Below are 24,209 nucleotides of genomic sequence, written 5' to 3' on the forward strand. Positions count from 1 at the left end.
GAGGCCGTGTCTCACCACCAAGCGCTCACCGTCACGGTCATGTTTGTGGACGTTGTCTCCCTCTTGGCCCAGCGCCTCTCAGTTCTGGGAGTCACCATGTCCATTAGCAGGCATGCCCCTTGTGTCCCTTCACTAGGCTGAGAGCTCCTCTAAAGAAAGATTCCTTCTTCTTTTTCTTTTCTTTTCTTTTTTTTAATTATGGCCACGCCTGTGGCATATGGAAGTTCCCAGCCTAAGGATCAAATCCAGGAGTTCCCGTCGTGGCGCAGTGGTTAACGAATCCGACTAGGAACCATGAGGTTGCGGGTTCGGTCCCTGCCCTTGCTCAGTGGGTTAACGATCCGGCGTTGCCGTGAGCTGTGGTGTAGGTTGCAGACGCGGCTCGGATCCCGCGTTGCTGTGGCTCTGGCGTAGGCTGGTGGCTACAGCTCCGATTCGACCCCTAGCCTGGGAACCTCCATATGCCGCGGGAGCAGCCCAAGAAATAGCAACAACAACAACAACAACAAAAAAAAAAAAAAAAGAAAAGAAAAGAAAAAAATTTGGAGATTAAAAAAAATATTAAAAAAAAAAAAAGGATCAAATCCACACCACAGCGGTGACCTGAGCCACTGCAAGGACAGTGCCAGATCCTTGACCCATTGCACTGCAAGGGAAATCCAGAGAGATTCTTTCCTTCTTTCTTTCTTCCTTTCTTTCTTTCTTTCTAAATTTTTTATTACAGTTGATTTACAATGTTCTGTCAATTTCTGCTGTATAGCAAAATGACCCAGTTTTATATGTATATATATATACACATTCTTTTCCTTAAAATATCTTCCATTGCAAGTGATTGAATATAGTTCCCTGTGCTGTATAGTAGGGCCTCATTGCTTTATCACATCCTAAATGTAATAGTTGGCATCTGCCAAACCCCAACTCCCAGTCCATCCCACTCCCTCTCCCTCCCCCTTGGCAAACTCAAGTCTGTTCTCCACGTCCATGAGTTTGTTTCTGTTTTGTAGAAAGGTTCATTTGTGCCGCCATATTTTAGATTCCCCATAAAAGTGATGTCAGTTGGTATTTGTCTTAGGAGAGATTCTTTCTTAAAATAAGGATTCTACCTGCTGTTGATCAGTTTGTCGTTACTCAGAGGAGAGAAGAGAAAAGGTAATTCTGACTAAACAGCCTCCTGACTAACACAGAGAAAAGGTGGGCTTTGTACCTTCAGGAAGTACAGGTGGTGGTTTGGGTGTTGATACAAAATATCTTCTGAGATCAAGGTTACCTGCCATGGGAGGTCTAGCACCCTGTGAAATTCACATGTTTCCGTCTGTGTTACTAACAGAAAACTAAAGTAACTAAATGCAGAACAAGATATTTTTCTTGCGAATCAATTAGAATCTGCAATCTTAGCTGAAGAATTTCTCCTGAAAGATTTTATTGTTGAGAATGTCACCTCCCTTTGCACCTGCAGCAACACTTTCCTCTGTCTTCTCCGTCTAGAAGTTTTCTTAAGCAGTAGCTAGTCAGGGAAGCTTGTCCTCTCAGGGCTGAACCCAGCATTTCATTTGTTAGTATCCAGTGACAAGGTACAGTCTTGAATAAATTTAAGGATCATGTACAATGAAAAGAGAAGAAAAGAATTTTAGCCATTAGGATATAGGGCCTGCGACGCCCTGCTTCTGTGTTCTTACTGCTGTTTCTCCAGTGTCCTGCGGGCTGCTGGCCCATAGTAGGTCATCAGTGAGTTCTTTTTCTACACATAGTCATTGTTCTCACTCATCCTGCTTTGCCTGTTTAAATGCCTTACCTATGAGTTCCCATCGTGGCTCGGTGGTTAACGAATCCAACTAGGAACCATGAGGTTGCGGGTTCGATCCCTGGCCTCGCTCAGCGGGTTAAAGATCTGGCGTTGCCATGAGCTGTGGTGTAGGTTGCAGACGCGGCTCGGATCCCGCGTTGCTGTGGCTCTGGCGTAGGCCAGTGGCTACAGCTCCGATTCGACCCCTAGCCTGGGAACCTCCATGTGCCTCGGGGGCAGCCCAAGAAAAGACAAAGAAAAAAAAAATGCCTTTTTACCTAGAGATTACCTTTGGAAATATTTATAAAAACAAAATACTTGAGTATCTGCTTAACCACTGATGGGCCTCTGATTGAGATATAATTTACATACCCTAAAATTGAACCTCTTTAAAGTGTACAAAGCATTGGTTTTTAGTACAGTCACGAAGTTGTGCGACTCTCACTGCTGTCTAATTTCAGGATGTTTTCAGCAGCCCAAAGCCCCTCCCATTAGCAGGCACTCGCCATTCTCCGCCTGCCCCCAGCCCCTCGCAACCATGAGTCTGCTGTCTGTCTCTAAGGACCTGCCTATCCTGGACATTTTGTATCTATGGAATCATACAGTATGTGGCCTTTCGTAACTGGCTGCTTGTGCTTAGCACAGTTTCTTCAAGGTTCATCCATATAGTAGCACGTATCAGTATTTCTTTTCCTGGCGTGAATATACTACATTTTGTTTGTCCATATTTTTTTTTTTTTTTGTCTTTTTATGGCCACACCCACTCCATATGGAAGTTCCCAGGCTAGGGGTCTAATCGGAGCTACAGCTGCCAGCCTATGCCACAGCCATAGCAATGCAGGATCCAAGCCACATCTGCCACCTACACCACAGCTCACAGCCACGCCAGATCCTTAACCCACTGAGGGAGGCCAAGGGATCAAACCCACAACCTCGTGGTTCCTAGTTGGATTTGTTTCTGCTGGGCCCCGATGGGAACTCCTAACCAGGATGATTTTTTAGGTCAACCAGAAGATAGGGCAGGCTTATTAGCAACTGAAAATGTAGGTTTCTATCATTGATATAATTTTGGTGTTAGAATTTCCAAGTGTTGACATACATTGGGTCTGAAGTCCACATATCTACAGGGTATCTCAGAGCAGTTTACTTTAAAACACCAGATCGTAGGGTGGCCTTCCCAGTGACTTCAGCTGGGGAGATCACTAACATTTTTATGCTACAGAGCAACTGGAAACAAAGTACACCTGTTTTAATGGACCTTTACATCAGAATTCTTAAAATGATAAAATAGAATATCAAGCTAAAAAGAGACGATAATCAGGAGTTCCCTGGGGGCCTAGTAGTGGAGGATGTGGCATTGTCCCTGCTGTGGCATGGGTTTGATCCCTGGCCCGGGAACTTCCGCATGCCATGGGTATGGCCAAAAAAAAAAAAAGAAAAGAAAACAGAGTCATTGACAGAATTGGCTGAAATAAGTCGTACTGAGCAAGTCGAACGTGTTATATATTCAGAAGCACATTTGAGTGTATTATCTTCATGAACACCGATATTTTTAACTTTCAGGAGGAGCAGAACAAGGACCAAGCGTGGAAGGTCTTAATGTGCCCACTAAGGCTGCTCTAGGTGAGCTGCGTGAACCCTGCATTCTGACTCGGAGGGTGAGATGAATTGAGAAAAAAGATGAATCCCGGCTTTACATTCTGCCTAGATCTTAGAGAGTGATATGGCATCACGACTGCTCATCTGTCACTGAGATTTATCTACAGCAAAAACTGCTGTCCTGCTGCCACCTGTGATGATGCCTGGGACACGCAGCAGCCCGTGTCCCCGGCGAAGGTGGCTCTTGGTGTTCTGCTGGTTTATGTCGCAGCATAAGCAGAGGCCAGGGCAGCCTTGTCATCCCCCGTTACTCGCAAACTCAGCATTTTCCTCTCTTTCTGATCTTATTACGGGTGAACCTCCTCTCTCATTTTTCACTCTCAGGGAATTATAATCCGAAATTAGTGCACCTTACACTGCATTGATTGCAAAGCAGCTGCTTTGGTGAAAGATAACTAAACTGTGAGGCACGTTCCAGGCAGTTTCATCACGTGTTAATACATGTGGAGCAGGTCGGGAGCAAATTATGTGAGTCCTGCAATACAAATCCGAAAGAACGTGACGAAAAGGCAGACTTTCACGGCCGTCTTTTTTCTCCTCTTGACGTGATGTTATTCTCTCTAGGACTGAAAATGTTCGTCTTTGTTGTTTGTAGTTTTATGCTATCTTTTCCTATTAAAGCACAGTCTCATCTTTGCACGAATAAAAGAATACAGTCTTACCGGGTTTCTTAAACATCATTTTAGAAACAGAGTATGTAATCCAAGATTAAAATTTACCCAGAAAATGATTTTTAAGAAAGTACCTAAAAGCATCGTATGTTTTTGCGCAATTTAGAAATCGATACTATCAACATAAGAGAATGTTGTGTATTTCTTATCCATCGATATGATAAAATCTGTACATAAGTCCAGATGGAAAAGCACATCGCTGCTTTAGTTGTATCCATAAAGCCTGGCTAACTTCGTATTTTAGAATAATTTTGGGAGTTCCCGTCGTGGCTCAATGGTTAACGAATCCGACTAGGAACCATGAGGTTGCAGGTTCGGTCCCTGCCCTTGCTTGGTGGGTTAACGATCCGGCGTTTCCGTGAGCTGTGGTGTAGGTTGCAGACGCGGCTCGGATCCTGAGTTGCTGTGGCTCTGGCGTAGGCTAATGGCTACAGCTCCGATTGGACCCCTAGCCTGGGAACCTCCGTATGCCAAGGGAGCGGCCCCCCAAAAGGCAAAAAAGACAAAATAAATAAATAAAATAAAATAAAATAATTTTGGAAGTTTTTGAAGAGTAGAGATTAATAGAAGAGTGTGTTCTCACAGACATAAGAAATGCTCCTGAAGGAAGTGATAAATGCATCAAGCTCATTTCTCTTCACATGGCATCCAAAAAAATACGTACTCTCTGAGTTTGGGCTCCATTTTAATGAAGCTCTGTTAATCAAAAAAAAAAAAAAAAAAAAAAAAAAGCACTCAGAGTTCCTGTTGTGGCACAGTGGAAACGAATCCGACTAAGAACCACGAGGTCACAGGTTCGATTCCTGGCCTTGTTCAGTGGGTTAAGGATCCGGCGCTGCTGTGAGCAGTGGTGTAGGTCACAGATGAGGCTCTGATCTGACATGGTTGTGGCTGTGGCTTAGGCTGGCAGCTGTAGCTCTGATTCAACCCCTAGCCTGGGAACCTCCATATGCCGCAGGTGCAGCCCTAAAAAGCAAAAAAAAACAAAACAAAACAAAACAAAAAAAACCCACTCATATACTTGATTCTTCTTGACAGCAAACTAATGTGGAAAAAGTTATAGCCTCTTAAACAATAATTACAGTATCTTAGAATGTTTTTAAGAAACACTAAAAAATAGAAAAATTATGTATTTCCATTGGTCTGACTTCCCACTTTCTATTTTTTGGCAGAGGTTTCCTCCATCATAAAAAAGAAACCAAATCAGGCCAGACGAGGAGTAAGTATTCTGTGTAAGGTCTCTGGTGGTCCCGCTCTGAGATGGGTTATGCTCTCAAGAAAACCACCGCTGTCATCTCGCTGGTCTTTATCTCGAGCCATATCACAGTAAATGTGGCTTTGGTTAAGTTTATTTTGGCCAGTATGGTGAATGTCAGGCTGCTGAAGATTTTCTAGAACGCATGTTTAATAACGTTTCTTATTCCAGGGCTGGAGGGTGGTCACAGGGCAGGGGGGCGTTCAGAGGTTGGGATTCCTGGCAGAGCCCCTCTGGAGGCAGGCGCGGCGTCTGAGCCCCACTCGTCACTTGCTGGCCGTGTGGTCTCGGTCGAGTCCCTCACCTGGCAGGAGCCTCAGGTCTGCCCCTGTCACCAGGGCTGGTGACGACCCCCACCTCACCGAGTCGTGAGGTCGGGGTCCTCACCCCCCATGCGTGTTAGCTGTTCGCAGACAGCTCCAGACAGTCAGGGGTAGAATGTAATCTTATGCTGTGTCTTCCAGCTTGGGGCCAAAAAAGGAAGTCTGGGAGCCCAGAAACTGGCGAATACGAGCTTTAATGAAATTGAAAAACAAGCCCAAGCTGTAGATAAGATGAAGGAACAGGAAGACCTTCTGGCCAGGACGGCTTCTAAGGAGGAATCGATGTAAGTGTGATTGTGTCACTCGCGCGTCCTCGTGGCCGAACCTGTCCAAGAAACGGCTCTGAGCCCAGCTTTCCAAGCGCCATTCCTCTTTCCATGTGCGTGCGAGGAGGCTAATGCAGAGTTTAGGTGTGTGAAAACTTAATACCCATCTAGGGCCGTGTAGGTTGAAAGGCGAGAGGGGTGGGGAGGGAGGGCAGCTGCCATTTCCGGTGGCAGTTGTACAGGCAGGCCTGGGAGGGGGGACAGGAGAAGGGAGACGGAGATGTGTCTGCAGGTACTTACGCAGGAGAGCTGCTCAGCATCTTTCGTCACCAGGGAAAGGCAAGTCCGAGCCACAGCGAGATGCCCCTCATTCACGGGGAGACAGACAGTAACTGGTGTGGGCGAGAAAGTAGAGAAGCTGGTGCCCTTGTGCTGCGCCGGTGACAGTGTGCCCAGCAGCAGTCCCACTCCGAAGAACATACGCAGAGAAATCAACGTATGTGCCCACGCATCCACACCAAAACTTGTACATGTGTTCACAGCAGCCTTAATCCCCATAGCCCCAAAGTAGAAACAACCCATGTGTCCATCAACTAGTGAATGGACAAACAAAATATGTGTCTTCGTATAATGGAATATTATTTGTCCATGAAAAGGACTCAGGCACTGATACATGCTACGGCACTGATAAATCTTGAAAAGTTTATGCTAAGAAAGAAGCTGGGAGTTCCCTTGTGGTGCAATAGGTTAAGGATCTGGCTTTGTCACCGTGGCAGCTCAGCTTGCTGCTGTGGTGTGGGTTCAATCCCTGGCCTGGAAATTGCTACATGCTGCAGGTGCAGCCAAAAAAAAAAAAAAAAAAAAAAAAAAAACCAAAAAGGATAATGAAATTAAAAAAAAAGAAAGAAGCGGATCCCAAAAGACCCCATACTGTATAATTCCTTAGATATGGCATGTCCAAATTAAGCAAATCCACCAACAGAAAGCAGGTTGGTGGCTGTCAGGGGCTGGGGACGGGGGCGGGGGGGGAGGGTGATGAGGCATCACGAGTAATGGGTTTCACTGGGGGGTGATGAAAAGTTCTGGAATTACTGGAGATGTTCAGCAGACCCCATGAGTATACTAAACACCACCGAATCGTGTACTTCAAAAGGGTCAGTTTTGTGGTATGTGAGTTATATCTCGGTAATGAAAAATGTATTTATCCTGGGAAGCCCCCGTGGCGACTGAATTCCAACTCTTGCACAGAAGGCTGTGGGTCGGGTGATACCTTCAGAGGTTTTGAGCCTGGATCTTGGAGGGTCTCCGAGTTGGACTCGGCACAGAGGAGGCGGAGCAAGAAGAGCCTTCGAGGGAAGCAGAGGGCGCCCGACGTTTGTACGGGGTTCCGCCTTGACTGGAGACGTGAGAATAGTAACGTGGGCCACCCTGGAGTCAGGCCCGTGGGTTTAAGTCACGCGGAGAGGAGCGCCGTGGGGGAGGGTGTCCTGGAAAGTGCGTTTGGTAGCTGCGTCCCGGCCAGACGAGGGACGTATCGTAAGTAGATACTTAAGGCTCTTGAGAGGTTTTCATTTGTGTTGACAAGAGAAGGGACACACGGCTGCCTGGAAAGTGCCCATGACTGGGCATAAGAGCCAAGAAAGGAGGGCGACTGGGAGTCTGACTTTGTGTGTGTGTTTATTGTATTTATCTGGTGTTTTCTCTTATCTTCATGTGTATCTGCTTTAGCTTGAGTTCATGACTACAGGCTGCATCATGAAGAAAATAATAGTCCTTGATGAGGTTGTTTTGAGGATTCGTTTAGTTCATGCTCATCAACATGCATTAAGCAGTGCCTGGCGCACAATTGGTGCGCAGTCCGTGTGACTTCTTACTATTTGTGCTAACAGTTTGCCAAGCAGATTCTGATTCGCCAGATGATATGAAATTGCTTCTTGTTTCTTGTTGTCATTCAACTCACAGGACGTAGGGGGCAGCACTAAACTGAGTTTAGGTTAAATGTGACCGGAATGCGGAGCGGTCACAGAGTTCACCTTGATCTCTGACTGTGCTAGGTCTTTTGACGCTGGGAAAGGGGATGGTTAAATCTGAGTGTGTCTGAGAACGGGCTCTGCCAGACGGCTCCTGCATGAGGTTTGACCGTGCAGAGCCCCTGCCTGCTCAGAACAAAGATCCAGAAAGCCAGAGCCCCTCCCTGCAGCTCAGGTGGATGGGAACTAGTCTGTTCATGTTAGAAACCACACCAGCCGTCGCTTGTGTCTTTCGTCAGGACTGCTCAGTGCAGCATAAAAGCAAAGGTGCAGATCACGGGGGGTGTTTATGGACTGTGAACCTGAGCCCAATTCGACCCCTTTCGTGGACTGGTTCAGAACAGCTGCACCACCTCCCTAATCGCCGCTCAGATGCATCAGAGCTCAGCATCGCCACCCAGGGCTCTGCCAGCCGTGGGAAAGTGCCCGGGCTTGCTTCTTTCCTCTTGGGCAAGGTCGCTGTTGAAGCGGCTGTGAAGAAAGTTACTTCAGCTCAGTCACCTGTCAGGAGCAGCACTGCTTCTTCACCTGTTGGAGCAGCACTGCTTCTGTGTCATCTGGAGGTAAAACTAAACTCTTCGTGCAGCAGCTTTACCCTCACCGGGTGGCAGCTCACGGGTCTGCGCACAGTTGGGCCGGAAGCGTGAGAACAGGCAGAGCTTGACCTGAGCATCTGGCCAGCCCTCCCCTGAGCCTGGTTCTGGGAAGGGCTCCTGCGGGTCTGAGAAGCTCGCAGTTCTGGCATCTTCGTTCTCTTGGTGTGTCTCTTGGTGTTAATTCATGCTTTGGACGAGGGTTAGAGCCAGCCGCACGTCAGATGCCCCAAGAAGGAAGATGCTCCCTCTCATGTCTTTCTCACTCCCAGCCCTTCCTCTCCAGAAGACTCTGTTCCCACAGTGACACAGATCTCTAGGTACACAGATCTGATGTTGTCCTCCAAAAACTATACCGGAAAGAGTGTTGCTTATTTTCTGAGCAATGGAGTGAGCATGTTGCCATTACCCATATTCCAGTAGGAATAACAGTAAAGAAAACAAGCTGCCAGATCACCATTAAGGAGGGAAACAGCCAAAGCAAGCGTGTCTTTCCCTAGTAAGAAATTCTGTTGTCCTTCCCTCATGGACCTTAGATAGTGTCGTTCTTACGAGGACTCGTGCCATTTTATGCAGTGGATGATAGCCTAGAAATCCTGATGAGGTAGAATGTCATTTTTCAGGGTCTTGAAAGTTTGTTGCTTTCTTACTAATATGATAAATCGCTTGTGTTGTTGCTAATATAGGCCTGGTTTTCTTTATGAAAAATTCAGTGTTTGTAGTGTTTTTAGAAATCTGAGAGTGAGGGCAGTGTTTGGTGCATCCTCCCCGTCCCCCAAGGTGCAGTATTTGTCACAGATATTTGAAAGGCAGATGCTGCGTGGCTGAATGACGGTACAGAAGAAGGTGTTGGCTGAGGAATGGCTCCTCCGTTGTAAACGAGCCTGATCACAGGAAGAGATCCCATGGGAAATAATCCTGTAACCTGAAGAATCCTTTTGCAATGAAGTAATCCCTTCTTAATTTATCTACACGTGCGTTTTAAAGTTAAATCTACGTATGCGCTTTATCTCAAACCGAAGCAAACCGATGAGACTAACTTTGAATTTTTGACATGAAAAGTGGAAGTACTCAGTCAAATATTAGTCCAAGTAGGAAATGCTGCTTCTATTATCCCATAGAGAAATAATTTTAGGGTACATCATGACATTTTAAGTGGTATTGATTTTGGAGGGACAGCCGTGAGTGGCGGCTGGAAGCGAGGTCTTAATTCTCTGCTCAGGAACTGAATTGGACCTGGGCAGCCTGGATGAAAACCAGGCACCTTAGTCACCAGGCCGGCTAGAGGCTGAAAGCAGAAGGGCCCTGATCCGTGGCCCCTGTTGAAAGCACGACTGTTTCACGGAGGCAGAGGCTGTGAGCACAGGTATAGAGTGCACGGTGAGAAACGCAGTGCCCCACGCGGGAGAGCACAGAGCGCGGAGAGGCCGTCCGTTTGTCTCGGGCGGAGGTGAGGCAGCGACCCACGGCCGAAGGCCTGCGGGTGCAGGCATCCCCCCCGCACGAGCAGCGCCCCGGAGAGGCTAGACCACGTGAGGGGGAGAGGTCTTCCGGTCTTTGTCTTCCTTGGGCCAATGATGTTTTATCTTTGGCACCTGACCAGACCCAGGACCCTCTCCCGTCTGCGTGCGCGTCTTTTGGCCCAGATGGGTTCCCGAGCAGAGCAGAGCGTGGCGGGAAGCTTATCCAGACCTATTATGGCCTGCCCCCCCCCCTTTCTGACCCAGAGGGGTGTCGCTTTGCGTGTGTAGTTGGGGTCTCCCTGACCCGGAGGATGGGGAGCACGGGCCTCTCTGCTCTTCTGTCCACGCGGGTCTCAGCCGCCTTGGTCCTGTCATTACCGTGGTCTGGCGGGTTCACAGACGACGAGCACCAGTTATGTGTCTCGTGCCTGGTGTTATTTCTGGCCTGAAGCAGAGCTGGGGCTGCTTGTAAATGTTTGTCCCGGCGCCCACCTCTCTCCCGGTTCAGGAAGCGTAAATAAGACAACAGTTGTACCTGCCTCCTGCCTCGAGGAGCGGAAATAAGAGGCTCTGGCAAACGTTACCCTAGAGCCCATCTACCTCCTGCCTCAGTATAAATTATTATTACATGATAATAAGCAGTGCAACTTCATCAGCCACCAAAAACTAGCTATGAACTCATTCACATTTTCTTGAGCATCTACTCAAAACAGACCTTTACAAAATATGCCAGCCTGCCTTCATAACTGTTAATTTTGGAAAGAAGCGTAAAGCTAAAAGTACGAGCGATGTGTTTAATGTTCTTGTTTTTTTTTTAATTTAAGAACACAGCATTAAGCTAAATTAAGGAGCATTTGGTTTTTCTGGCAGTGTTTCATCATTACGATTAGCCTATAAGGATCTTGAAATTCAGATGAAGAAAGAGGAAAAGATGAACATGAGTGGCCAAAAAAAGGTGGAATCAGAGAGACTTGGCATGGGGTTTGGAAACTGCAGAAGGTGTGTAAGACTCTGCTTTCTTGGATTTCACAATTTAAACTAGTTTGCTGATCATGCATGGGTTTTCTTGTTAATTCCAACTTCAGAAATATTTTTTCATCGCTCAGTTTCTTCAGTTGTTTCTCTTTACAGTCGGCCCTCAGCCCCCAACTCTCTGTACCCACAGGTTTTGCATTTGCAGATTCAACCAACTGTGGAACAAAAATATTTTTTTGGGGGGGGGTGTCCAGGGGAGAATTCCAGAAAGTCCCAAAAAGCAAAACCTGAATTTACTGCACATACCACACTTACGGGCAACTATTTACATAGTATTTATCTTGTATTTGCAATTATTTACACAGTATTTACATTGCATTAGGGGTTACTGGTAAGCTACAGATGATTTAAAGTACAAAGGAGTAACGTGGATTTTTGTGTCTGCTGGGGTCCTGAAACCAAATCCCCGTCAGATAAAGAGGGACAGATCCGAGGGATAGCTGTGTTCACTGTCGCGTGAAAAATTCCAAATTTGACTCTTAGATAAAAGGAAATAGGTCTGACTTGTCATTAAGTCACAAGTATGACTGATACGTGTGACTGTATTTTGTATAATTCATTACAATCTAATTGATTACCTTAATTATCCACTAAGGTCCAGTATTTTTCAGTGCTAATACCAAAAAAAAGTGGGTTTTAATTTTTTATTTCTCATGTTTTTAGCCCCACTAATAAGTACCTTTTTTGTTGCGAGTATAGACAAAAACGTTCGCTCTTTGGTGACTCTAAGTGTCTTTGTGAACTAATGTTGTTCTTTTCCATTTGACAAGTGGTATCTCCCATTCGGTGACTTCCGACATGCAGACCATTGAACAGGAAACGCCGGTCGTGGCAAAACCAAGAAAAAAGTACAGTGATGACAATGACGACTCATATTTTACTTCCACCTCAAGGTAATGTGTTCAGAGGCCTCCTCAAAGTGTGGTTTTGGAGAAGCGGTGATTGGCACGGGCTTGTTTGTCTGCCTACATTGGGAACAAACACAGATCCGTTGATTTCACTGTTGAAAGCTTTGGCTGGAGTCAAGGATATCCTTTGGGGAAAAAATGGGGAGGCATTCTTTAGCGGACAGTGTTTGCTAATATTAAAATGCTTGATAAGAAAATCACCAGCCAAGAGTGAAAATAAAAGTGTGAAATTGGAGAAATATGCCATCCGCAGGCGTGGGTTGAGTTGTCTCTTCTCATTCCAGCAGTTGGCATATTTCACAGCTGTGCCTTCAGGAGATTCTCTTGTTTCGGGATACCGGCCTCCGGAGTCTCCCCTTAGCAGGACAGACTATTAAATAATAATGCTGCTAAATGTTACTGAACCACTTGCTGACTGTGTGTGCCTATTTATTAATGAAACACACCGTTTCCCCCTGAGGGGCTCCCACGGCTGACACCTAGTCCCTGTCCTTCTGCGTTCACCGTCCAGGAGGGACAAGCGGCCTAACCTCAACAGGAAGCTGACCTTGGAGAGGCCGTGGTTCAGGTTCAGGCTGCCGGCAGGGGCTGGAGAACAAGCTTAAACTTGAATCGACTCACCCCGTGCCGTTCCTCCAAGAACCTGACAGGCACCTGCTCAATAGGCCCCAACTGAGCCCCGGCTGAGAAGCTTCAGGAATCCTGTAGGCCACCCACTCCAAAGGCTTAGGCAAAAGACTGGCTCTAAAAAGGCCGTTGTTGCTATGAAACAATTAGTTATGGTTTGAAACCGGGGAGCAGGTGGTGTTTTATACCGACCACACTTTGCTGGCTTCCTGCCAGAGTCCTCGATGCGTTATCGTCACCTGCCGGTTTTTCTGATGGGACCTCAGCACCTCTGCTGGTCCTCCTGGTCCGCCTTGGTCATAAACCGTTGGTAGAACAATACTTACTTTGGCAAACAAAGTAGAATAAACATGGACTCCCAGAAAGCAGACACATTCCACGAAGAGCTCGCATTGCTTCCAAATTATTCATTAGCCCATTAGAACTTGAGTATTATGAATTATGAAAGAGTGCTGTTTCTAGTAAAAATAAGATCAACCATATCTTTGGGGGTTTTCTAATTGAGTTCCATTATTTCCAGGACGTAAACAATGTAATTATATATTGAGTACAAAATAAAGGAACTGGAACAATTTGTTCAGCCTTAGAGAGCCAGTGTGGCCTTCAGTGGAAAAGACGGTTGTCCTTGCTGTAAATCAGATAGATATGTGGTATCGAGGTGCTCTCATCAAGGGCTTCTAAGGAGCGTTTTTCAGGGCTGGGTGAAGCCAGAGTGGAAGGGTGAAAATAGAAGTGAAAGGCGTTGAGAACGAGGATCTACAAATCAAAACATGAGAGAGTCAGTAAGAGCCGGTGACCCGGGGCGGCCGTTGCGGTTCTAGGGAAGGGCAGGTGCCCACAGCCAGCAGTGGATGCCGTCACCCCATCCCCCCCGCCGGCGTCTGGAGGCCTGGCTGGCATCTGCCTGCCCCCCTCACGGTGTGGGTGCGCAGAGAGCCTCGCTGGGTGAACATGGGAGGAGCACGCACCCGCCCTCGCCACCCCCACCCCAGCAGGACCCCGGCAGGATGGCTTTCTCCAGCCTTTGGATTTTTGGATGGTCCAGTCACTTAAAAAAAAAAAAAAAAAAAAGAGTTCCCGTTGTGGCTTATCGGAAACAAACCTGATTCGTATCCATGAGGACGCAGGTTCAATCCCTGGCCTTGCTCAGTGGGTTAAGGATCCGGCGTTGCCGTGAGCTGTGGTATAGGTCACAGATGCGGCTCAGATTGGGCATTGCTGTGGCTGTGGTGTAGGCCAGGAGCTGCAGCTCCAATTCGACCCCTAACCTGGGAACGTCCATATGCCACAGATGTGGCCCCAAAAAGACCAAAAAAAAAAAAAAAAAATCTGATGCCCCTCACATCCCAGGATAAGCACTTCGGCTTTTATGAATGAAGAACCTTTCCTTAGAGGGATACTAAACCCGAGAAACTCTGAGTCCCAGTACCTCCAAGTCAGAAGGGCCCAGAATTTCCAGCCACCCCATCCCAGTGCTCGGCCCCCCACCCCAGGGCCCTCAGGGGACCACGCAGCCACCCCACACTCCTCCTCCTCCTCAAGCCTTTCGGTCCTCGGGCAGCTACGAGGACCGCTTGCCTCACGCTTCCACGTCTCCCTGGGTTTCTGAGCTCAGGTCACCAGCCCCACGGGGCAGGGACTGGCCGTCTCCTTGTCCAGCAGAGTGCCAGCCCCTCAGAGGTGCTTATTAAGTGGTTTCAAAATTCTTTATTGAGTTGGTCTTAGCTCTTTCCCTCGGGCCCTTAGAAATACGCCCCCCAGGCATTTGAAGATAACTTTCCAGGCCGACAGGTGGGCCACATCTTTCAAGCTTTCATTCTCAGCCATGACTTCGGTTCCTCTTCGCCATCCTGGTCTCCTCTGAACAGCCACCGGTTGGCTCTGTTCCTCTGAGCAGAGCCCAGGGCTCAGGGCTCATCCGCCGAGAGCCACGGGGAGACCTGGTCAGTCTCCAGCTGAAATCCAGACATGCTTTGAACACAGCGTGGTGTCCTTCCTGGGCAGAGAAGGCCCGCGTAACCAGATTTGCTCCTAATGACCTCCTTGCCAGAGAAGGCAGAAACCACATTTGGAAATTCTGCTTTTTTCCTGTGATCCATATAAAGTCATACCATCTGCTTCAAACAGCAGGTTTGTCCACCCCTCCTCTTTTTCTGCAAGAAAAAAAGCGTGTATTTACTCTTACCCCCACCTCCGCCCTCCCTCCCCCCAGTCCTAGCTCATCTGGGTCCTTGGGCTGTTTGTCCTCGCCTGTCCCTGCGGCCCTCTCCTACTCATCTTGAGTCACAAGCCCACCGACCGCCTGGGCTTCCCACCGCCGAGCGACTCCTTCTGCCCTCACCTTGTCCTGTCCTTGCTCTCTGCAGGGAGCCTGGTGTCACTCTTGAAAGCCTCTGCGTCCTCTCCCATCATCCTTCTAAGACCTAAGAAGGACCTGCCTCTCTCCTCTGAACATCTTGAACCACCTTTACAAGGAGGGCATGTCTGGCCGGCTCTTTCTGTCCTAAGCTGTCGTGAACTCTGAAACGGCACAGTCACTTTGTATCAAGGCTCTGGCACCCCCACCTCACCTACCAGTTCTCTGTCCTGTTCCAGGCAAACCCTGCTGCTCTTGATCAAAGATTTTTCTCCCACCACCCAGGACCGAGGGCTGCCATTGGGTTTTGTTCCCTGAGCCACACCCTGCTCAGTGATGCTCAGCCAATGAATGTGTAAACCAGCCCAGAGGGCCAGCGTCTCCTCTGAGATGCTTACAACGAAGTTCACTTCAAGCTCTAGACTGAAAGAGCCTCAGCAGGATGGTCCAGTGGTCAGCACTCTGCGCCCGGCAGGAAGGGGCTGATTAGCATCGTTTACACTAAGCAGTAGTTACAGGGAGGAGAGATGCCTGATACGATGGCTGACCTGGCAGGATTGCCAACAAGGAGCTGATTAGGCAGGGGTCAGGTCTGCAGGCCCCAGTGCTCTATGTGTGACTGGCTCACCTACAGGGGAGTCGCACAAAGATGCCGTGCGCTGTTGGGATAGGCTAGGTCATGCCATGGTGGTAAATACCGCCCCTAAATCGTAAGGGCTTAACACAGCGATGGTTTATTTCTTGCTCCCTGAGGTCAGCTGAGGGTACAGGTGATTGACCAGACTGCCAGTCCTTCTGGGGGCACCTTGGTTGTCCAGATGGACGGTGGTTTCACCTGCCTGGAGCTGTAGCACCTGGAAAACCTGGCCTCTTCCATGCAGAAGGGACAGGGCACCTGAAAGGCCTTAGAAATGACTTGCCTTGTGTCTGTTTCCACTGCCCTGGCCAGATCACATGGCTGCTGCCAACTTCAAGGGGGCAGGGACGTGCAGTTCCCACGTGCGGGATGTAGGTGGACATCGGGAAAGTCCTCCAGAGTCCCCGCGGGGCTGTCTCTCCTACAGGTACTTCGACGAGCCGATGGAATTAAGGAGCAGTTCTTTTTCCAGTTGGGACGACAGTTCCGATTCCTACTGGAAAAAAGAGACCATCAAAGACACTGACCCGACCCTGAAAACCACAGGCTACACAGACAGGTATGAACACCGGGGCAGTGGGGGTGTAAACAGTCCGTGCGGCTCTCGGGGGAGTTTCTCTAAGACGCGTGAGTGATTTTGTTCTGCTGTTTCACGCAGGTTCTTTGTGTCCTGGTCTCTTAGGGTGGCTTTCCCAGAATGTCCCGTAACTGGAGTCATGCAGGGACGGGCCTTGTTAGGTGGGCTTCTTTGACTCTTCATGTTGGTGTTCCCCCCTCTTTATGGTTGAATCCGTTTATCCGTTTACCTGCCAAAGCACTGTCTCCAGTGTTTGGTGATTCTGAATGAAGGACTGTATACCGTATTGCCCAGACCGGGGGGCGTGACTAATGTGTTAGGACAGCCGGTGTAACCGGGTTTGTCCTAGGAAACCGGAATACACCGTCACCCCCCTCCTTGTGCACCCTGTGTAAAGTGGAGCCGTGTCGTATGTGTGTTACAGACGTGTTCAGAATTTACTCACTGATCCATGAAACTGGAGAGTGAAGTCACAGGCCTATTTTTATTATTTTTATTTATTCATTTTCTTTTTATGGCTACAGCCATAACATATGGAAGTTCCCAGCCAGGGACTGAATCTGGGCTGCAGCTGTGACCCATGCCACAGCTATAGCAATGCCAGATTCTTAATCCACGGTGCTGGCCTGGGGCTGGAACCTGCCCCTCCACAGAGACCCGAGCCGATGCCGTCGGATTCTTAACCCACTGCACTACGTCAGGAATGCCAAACGGGCCTGTTTTAAATAGGAAACTTCCTTCAAATGTTATGTGGTTTGGTTATTTATTCATCTTTTTAAAATTAGACTCTCAGGCTTTTTAAAGGAGCCCGAAACCCTTTCTAGCAAAATGGCAAGCGCATCCATTATAAATGAGAGATGCATTTGCCTTACCTCAAATTAGTTTCACCTGTTTGGGCTGTTTTTGTTTGTTTGTTTTTTGTGCCAAGAACACAGGAGGTCCCCTCTCGTCCCATGGTGCACGTGTAAGCTACGGTCACAGTGCCGTGTGTTAGAGCCGCAGGAGCCCTCGCTTGTCTTCTCTTTGTTGATGGGTTCCTTTGCTGTGCAAAAGCTCCTGAGTTTGATTAGGTCCCATTTGTTTCGTCTTGCTCTTATTTCCTTTACCTTGGAAGACTGCCCGAAGAAAGCATCGCTACGATTTATGTCCGAGAATGTTTTGCCTGCATTCTTTTGCAGGAGTTTTATGGTGTCGTGTCTTTGGGGCTTTTGTTTTGTTTTTGTTTTTTTTGGGGGGGCGGGGGAGGGTTGCACTGTACCCGTGGCATGTGGAAATCCCTGAGCCAGGGTGTCATGTCGTACATTTAAGTCTTTAAGGCATTTTGAGTGTATTTTGTGTATGGTATGAGAGAGTATTCTAACTTCATTGATTTACATGCAGCTGTCCAGCTTTCCCAACACCACTGGCTTAAGAGACTGTCTTTTCTCCATTGTGTATTCTTGCCTCCTTTGTCCAAAATTGATTGCGTTTTAAAATATCCTTTGATTTTTTTTCTTTCGGTTTTGTATTTGACCCACTGGTTGCTCAGGAGCGTACTGCTTAATTCCCACCTGTTTGTGAATTTTCCCCTTGTCCTCCTGTACTGATTTCTACTTTTGTGCTCTTGTGGTTGGAAAAGATAACTTAATATGGTTTCAGCCTTCTTCAATGTAAGAGCTATCATGTGACTCCGATTGCTTGTGACCTAGCGTATGATTTGTCCGGGAGAAGGTCCTGGGTGTGCTGAAGAATGTGTATTCCGCTGCTGTCGGATGGGATGTCCTGACTCTGTCTGTCGGTCCATTTGGTTCAAGTCCAGTTTTCCGTATTGATTTCCCGTCTGGACGATCTGTCCATTTTTGAAAGTGGGGTATAAAGTTCCCTATTGTTATTGCCGTGCTGTCTGTTTCTCCCTTCAGATCTGTTCATATTTGCTTCTTATATTTAGGTGTTCCTGTCTTGGTTGCATAAATATTTACAGTTGTCACATCCTCCTGATGAATTGACTCCTCAATCATTTTATAATGACCTTTGTCTCGTGTTACAGTTTGCGACTTAAAGTCTGTTTTGTCCAAGTGTGGCTGTCCCTGCTCTCTTTCGGGTTCCCTTTACATGGAATGTCTTTTTCCATTTCCTCACTTGCAGCCTATGTGTGTCCAAAAGCCGAAGTGAGACTCTTATAGGCAGCATAGAGTTAAATTTTGGTCTGGTCTGGTTTGGTTTTTTTTTAATGATCGCACCCGTGACATGTCGCAGTTCCCAGGCTGGGAATTGAATCTGAGCCCCAGCTGCAACCAGTGCCACTCCTGTGGTAGTGCTGGATCCTCCAACCCACTGTGCCACCAGGCCGGGGATCAAATCCACACCTCTGCAGTGATTTGAGCTGCTGCAGTCAGATTCTTTTTTTTTTTTTTTTTTTTTTTTTGTCTTTTTGCTATTTCTTGGGCCGCTCCCACGGCATATGGAGGTTCCCAGGCTAGGGGTCAAATTGGAGCTGTAGCCACCAGCCTACACCAGAGCCACAGCAACGCAGGATCCGAGCCGCATCTGCAACCTCCACCACAGCTCACGGCAATGCCGGATCGTTAACCCACTGAGCAAGGCCAGGGACCGAACCCGCAACCTCATGGTTCCTAGTCGGATTCGTTAACCACTGTGCCACGACGGGAACTCCTGCAGTCAGATTCTTAACCCACTGCACCATGGCAGGAACTCCAGGTTTTGCTTTCTTTTTAGTCCATCCAGACACGCTGTGTCTCTTGATTGGGGAATTTAATCCATTTACATTTAAAGTAATTGTTGATAGGTAAGGATGTACGATTGCCATCTCATTCATTGTTTTCTGGCCGTGTTGTAGTTCTTCTATTCTTTCTTCCTCTCTTGCTGTCTTCCTTTGTGATTCAAGGATTGTCCATAGTGGTATGTTTTGATTTTATTCTCTTTTGCTTTGTGATTATAGTGAGGCTTTGTGGTCATCACGAGGTTCGCATAAAATGTCTTATAGTTTTACAGTCTATTTTTTTTTAAGCCAATAACAGCTTAACTTAGATTGCACACAAAAGCTCTATTACTGTCCTCCTGCATGCTCTGTTTTTGATGTCATAATGTACATTTTTGTATTGCGTATCCACTAATTAATTATTGTAGCGAGAATTATTCTCACCACCTTTGTCTTTTAACCTTTGTACTAGAATTGAGTGATTCACACGCCACTATTACAGTATGAGAGTATTATGAATTTGACTGTCTCCTTAACCTTTCCCAGTGAGTTTTATGTTTTGCTTTTGTTTTTCCAGCACTTGAATGCATCATCCCACTAACTTCTGGCTTGCAGTTTCTTCTGAGGAAGCTTCTGATATAGCTTTATAGGGCTTCCGTTTTATGAATGAGTTTCCTCCTCTTGCTGCTATCAGAATTTTCTCTTTGCCTTTGAGTTTTGACAGTTTTAGTGTGTGTGTCTTGGTAAAGACCTCTGTGGGTTGAATCTGTTCAGAGGTCTATGAGCTTCATGGTGCCTGGGTGTCCAGTCTCTCTCCGGATTTGGCAACTATTTAGCTATCATTTCTTTAAATAAGCCTTTTGCCCCTTGCTTCCTCTCTTCTCCTCTGGGCCTCCCAGAATGCATGGATTGTTTTCTTGATAGTGTCCCATATTTCCCAGATACTTCTTTACTTTTTCTTTTTTTCTCCTCTGACTGCAAAATTTCTTTTTTTTTTTTTTTTCTCTTTTTATGGCCACACCTGTGGCATATGGAAGCTCCTGGGATAGGAGTCGAATTGGAGCTGGAGCTGCAGGCCGTTGCCATAACCATGGCAACACCAGATCCAAGCCACATTTGTGACCTACACTGCAGCTTGCAGCAATGCCAGATCCATAACCCCCTGAGTGAGGCCAGGGATTAAACCTGCACCCTCATAAATGCTATGTTGGGTTTTTAACCTGCTGAGCCACAATGGGAACTCCCTGACTGCATAATTTCAAATGACTTATCTTCAAGTTCATAGATTCTTTTTCTGCTTAAGTCTGTTGTTGATGTGTTCTATTGTCTCTTTTTGTTTCTTCATTGTATTCTTTGGCTCTAGAGTTTCTGTTTGGTTCTTTCCTATAATTTCTATCTCTCTGTTGAACTTCTCATTTTATATGTGTATTATTTTCCTGATTTTTTTGGCCACTCCCATAGCATGTGGAAGTTCCCAGGCCAGGGATCAAACCTTTGCCACAGCAGTGACCCAAGCCACTGCAGTGGCAACACCAGATCCTTAACCCACTGAGCCACAAGGGAACTCCTATTTCCCAATTTTATTGAGCTATATACCTGTGTTCTTACAGGTTGATGAACTTCCTTGAAACAGTTATTTTGAGGAGTTCCCTGGTGGCCTAGCAGTTAGGGATTCAGCATCGTCACTACTGTGGCTTGTCCAGGAACTTCCGCATGCCACAGGCACGGCCAAAAAAAAAAATTATTTTGAATTCTTTGTCAAGCCGTTTTTGCGGGTCAGTTACTGGAAAGTTATTGTTTCCCTTTGTGGTATCACATTCCCTTGATTTGTTCATGTTCCTTGGAGTCTCGTATTGCAGCCTTTGCCTTTGAAGGAACAGCCACTTCCTCCCATCTTTCCCACTCGGCTTTGGGTGAGAAATACCTTCAATGAATCAGCCCTGCCAGGGATGCTGAGGCCTTCTCAAACCTTTTCTTCTTTCTTTCTTTTTAGGGCCACACCTGAGCATGCGGAAGTTCCCAGGTTAGGGGTAAAATCAGAGCTGCAGCTTCCGGCCTACACCACAGCCACAGCAATGCAGTATCCAAGCCGCATCTGTGACCTATACCACAGCCCATGGCAACATGGGATCCTTAACTCACTGAGCAAGGCCAGGGATCAAACTCTTATCCTCATGGATACTAGTCGGGTTCATAACCCTCTGAGCCACAGTGGGAGCTCCTCTCAGACCTTTTCTAAGGATGCACTCACACCACACTTCCTACTTCTTTTGAGGGGTGAATTCTTAAGGCGACGTGTCTTCTCTCAGCCCCACAAAGCAGGGTCAGGTGCCGAGAGCCCCCTGCTTGCTTTCGCTGGACTGGTGCCCTGAAATGCTCAAGTTTATGTGCTTTCTGCCAGTCCCCCAGAGTCGGGCTGACTTTCTGCACATGCCCACTGGCTCTCTGCAAAGGCTTGCACTCACCTTCTGTGGGAGCATGTGCAGGGGGCCAGCTGTGGAGGTGGGTGAGGCATGCAGAGCATTGGCAGGCCCCCATGGGCTGGCTAGGGGCTCCACAGGCCAAGTGTATGCGGTGATGGGTGAGCGGGCCTCCCACCTTGTCAGGTCCAGGAAGTGGTTAGTAAGAGCCACCTGCCTCTGAGTTCCGAGCCCCAGCTGCTGTGCCTCTAGCCTCTCCCAGCCGCTGAGCCACGCAGATCACCTCGGCGTGCTGGGTGGGGTCAAAAAGAAGTGGGCATCCTTGACAGGGTCCCACACAGCAAGGGAAACCAGGCCCCCGCTCACCACCTTCTCCCCTGCCCCTGGGAGACACTGCAGCCGAGTGGATCTCTCTTGGCACCGCGCTCTGCTGACCCAGAGGAGAACCAGCACGGGCAGCGTGAGATGCCTCCTCTTGGCCTCTTTAACACACCCAACCCGGGGTGTTTTGCTCCACCAACGTGCTGGAATCTCCCTGCTGGCCTCCGGGACTCCCACAAAGGCACCCTCATCGGCGGGGCCTTGTCAGAACCAGGGTCCTCCAGGGGGATGGTGGCAGAAGGCTCTTGCTCCCCCACCCTCCCGACGTCTCTCCTGACCTGGCCGTTCGTAACCGTAGACCCGCTGCCCGTCGCAAGCCAGACCACGAGCCCGTCGACGACACGGACGAGGCCCAGAAGAAGTTTGGCAACGTCAAAGCCATCTCCTCAGATATGTACTTTGGAAGACAAGCCCAGGCAGATGTAAGTGTCCGGAGGTTTGGGGGGGGTGGGGGGGGCACAGAGCCGGCAGGGGCAGGGGCAGGGGCAGGGCAGGTGTGGGCAGGAGGTGCTGGGTGCTGAGCGAGGTGGACTCGGGCCTGGGGCGCCGGAGCAGGACGCGAACCCAGGGCTTCCTGACTAATCACCCATTTGCTGCTCCAGTTAGAGGAGCGAGGGGAAGGTAGGGACTGTGTCTCGTATTTCTTACTCCTTTCCCAGTGTTTTGAATAGCCATCCATTTCAATATCTTTTGAATACATTTCCGGAAATTCTTGATGTACCTATAACTTACCTAGAAATTCTCTTTTGCCTTTTTTTTTTAGGGCCACACCCATAGCATATGGAAGTTCCCAGGCTACGGGTCGAATCGGAGCTGTAGCCGCCGGCCTACGCCACAGCCACAGATCCGAGCCACCTCTGCGATCATAGCAATGCTGGATCCTTAACTCGCTGAGCAAGGCCAGGGATCGAACCTGCATCCTCATGGATGCTAGTCAGATTCGTTTCCACTGAGCCACGACGTGAACTCCCCCTTAGAAATTTGTTAAACATAGTTAAATGAAGTATACAGATATATTTCCCAAGGGTAGATGTATTTACTTTCAGGAAGGAGTTTATTGCCTCTTCTCAGAAATGTTAATGAACTCGTCTTAGTGGAGTTTGGCTAAGCGGTAAGACCCAGATGGAAATGGGGAGCTTTAAGGGTTCCCCCTAAGGCTGCAGGATGGATGTGCTTACACAAAACTCTCAGAGATGAGTGTCATTCCCAGGCTTCTTGCACGACACAGAGAACTGTCTCCTAAAGTGCGCTGACTTGATTTTGTAGCAGCATTTTGAGAGTATTTAGTGTTTGTTTCCTCCCCACCTGGCTTTCCCCCCCCCCAAATCTGCCTTGTTTTAAAAGTTAACAACCTTCAGGAGTTCCGTGGTGCAGCAGAAACGATTCCTACCAGAAACCATGAGGGTGCGGGTTCGATCCCTGGCCTCGCTCAGTGGGTTAAAGATCCGGTGATGCCTTGAGCTGTGGTGTAGGTCGCAGACGTGGCTCGGATCTGGCGTTGCTGTGGCTCTGGTGTAGGCTGGCAGCTCCGATTAGACCCCTAGCCTGGGAACCTCCATATGCCGCGGGTGCGGCCCTAAAAAAGACGAAAGACCAAAAAAAAAAAAGTTAACAAGCTTCAGGTCCAGTTACAAGATAACATAATGGCTGTTGGGAGAGAGCTCCTTGGAGTGGCCTTTCCTGCAGGCCCACGGCCGAGCTGTCACTGTCACCACACTCAGGGTTCCCCTCCACTGCCCATCACTGGCCGGGGCGCTGTGCGTTGACCTGTCTGCTTGTGGCCTGAAGAACGTGCGTGTCATGCTGGCCCCCAGCCGGGCCGTGGCAGCTTCTCCGTGACGCCTTTTGTAAAATTGCTCACGGTTGTTTTTGGAGCCTAATGTTTCCTTTTCCTGGTCTCCCCTAGTACGAAACCAGGGCTCGGCTGGAGAGGTTCTCGGCGAGTTCCTCCATCAGTTCAGCTGATCTGTTCGAGGAGCAGAGGAAGCAGACAGCAGGTGACGTGCGGGAGGGGCGGCGGCAGGGCGGGGGGCAGGTGGTGGTGGTAATGAGTTGGTCTCCACCGCGTCCACGGCGTGAGGGCGCGTTCTCTGGCTAAGACTTTTACTTTGCCAAGATTATTAGCAGTCACCGTTTGATGCTCTGATCACCTCTGTAAGCGGGCAGAGCGGAAGTTATCATTCAGACTTTGCGTGCCTAGAGACCAGGTCATGAGACCACGTCGTCTTCCTGCCACATGGTCAGAGGTGGGAGTTTCCTGAGTCGCACGAATGTGGTGTCTGATTCATGTGGCCCACAGCCCTCAAGAGGCCCCGCCCTCGGTTCCTCTGTGACACCACCCACTCCCTAACTGTGAGACCCGGAGCCTTTCACGTTGCTTTTAGCCTCAGTCTCCGCCTCTGTAAAGTGGGCGGATAATACCTACCTCACAAGCGTGTGCGGAGGCTTACATGAGGTGCTTTATGTAAAGTGCCACCTCGGGGCCTGGCGCATGGCAGGCCCTCCCAGGCCCGCCCACCCCCTCCCC

At 48.4% G+C, this 24,209-nt stretch overlaps 1 protein-coding gene across 4 annotated transcripts in view; it reads left to right on the plus strand.

Annotated features, from left to right (window-relative positions):
• Nucleotides 1-24,209, plus strand: part of ARFGAP3 (ADP ribosylation factor GTPase activating protein 3) — a 57,227-nt gene that overhangs the window by 24,290 nt on the left and 8,728 nt on the right. For 3 of the 4 annotated variants that reach the window (XM_084955097.1, XM_003481526.5, XM_084955096.1), the window contains exons 7-14: nt 3,347-3,406; nt 5,286-5,332; nt 5,833-5,975; nt 10,914-11,042; nt 11,849-11,971; nt 16,034-16,165; nt 21,981-22,104; nt 23,589-23,679. In XM_084955097.1, coding sequence (XP_084811223.1) covers nt 3,347-3,406; nt 5,286-5,332; nt 5,833-5,975; nt 10,914-11,042; nt 11,849-11,971; nt 16,034-16,165; nt 21,981-22,104; nt 23,589-23,679 — 849 coding nt within the window. The remainder of the gene's footprint in view (nt 1-3,346; nt 3,407-5,285; nt 5,333-5,832; nt 5,976-10,913; nt 11,043-11,848; nt 11,972-16,033; nt 16,166-21,980; nt 22,105-23,588; nt 23,680-24,209) is intronic. The other variant, XM_021091419.2, reaches the window with a different exon arrangement.

The sequence above is a fragment of the Sus scrofa genome, chromosome 5, assembly GCF_054392235.1.
Source record: "Sus scrofa isolate SSC_HxYL_T2T_F1_AM1 chromosome 5, Sscrofa_HxYL_maternal_Yorkshire_Landrace_v2.0, whole genome shotgun sequence".
In the NCBI taxonomy this organism is placed as follows: Eukaryota; Metazoa; Chordata; class Mammalia; order Artiodactyla; family Suidae; genus Sus; species Sus scrofa.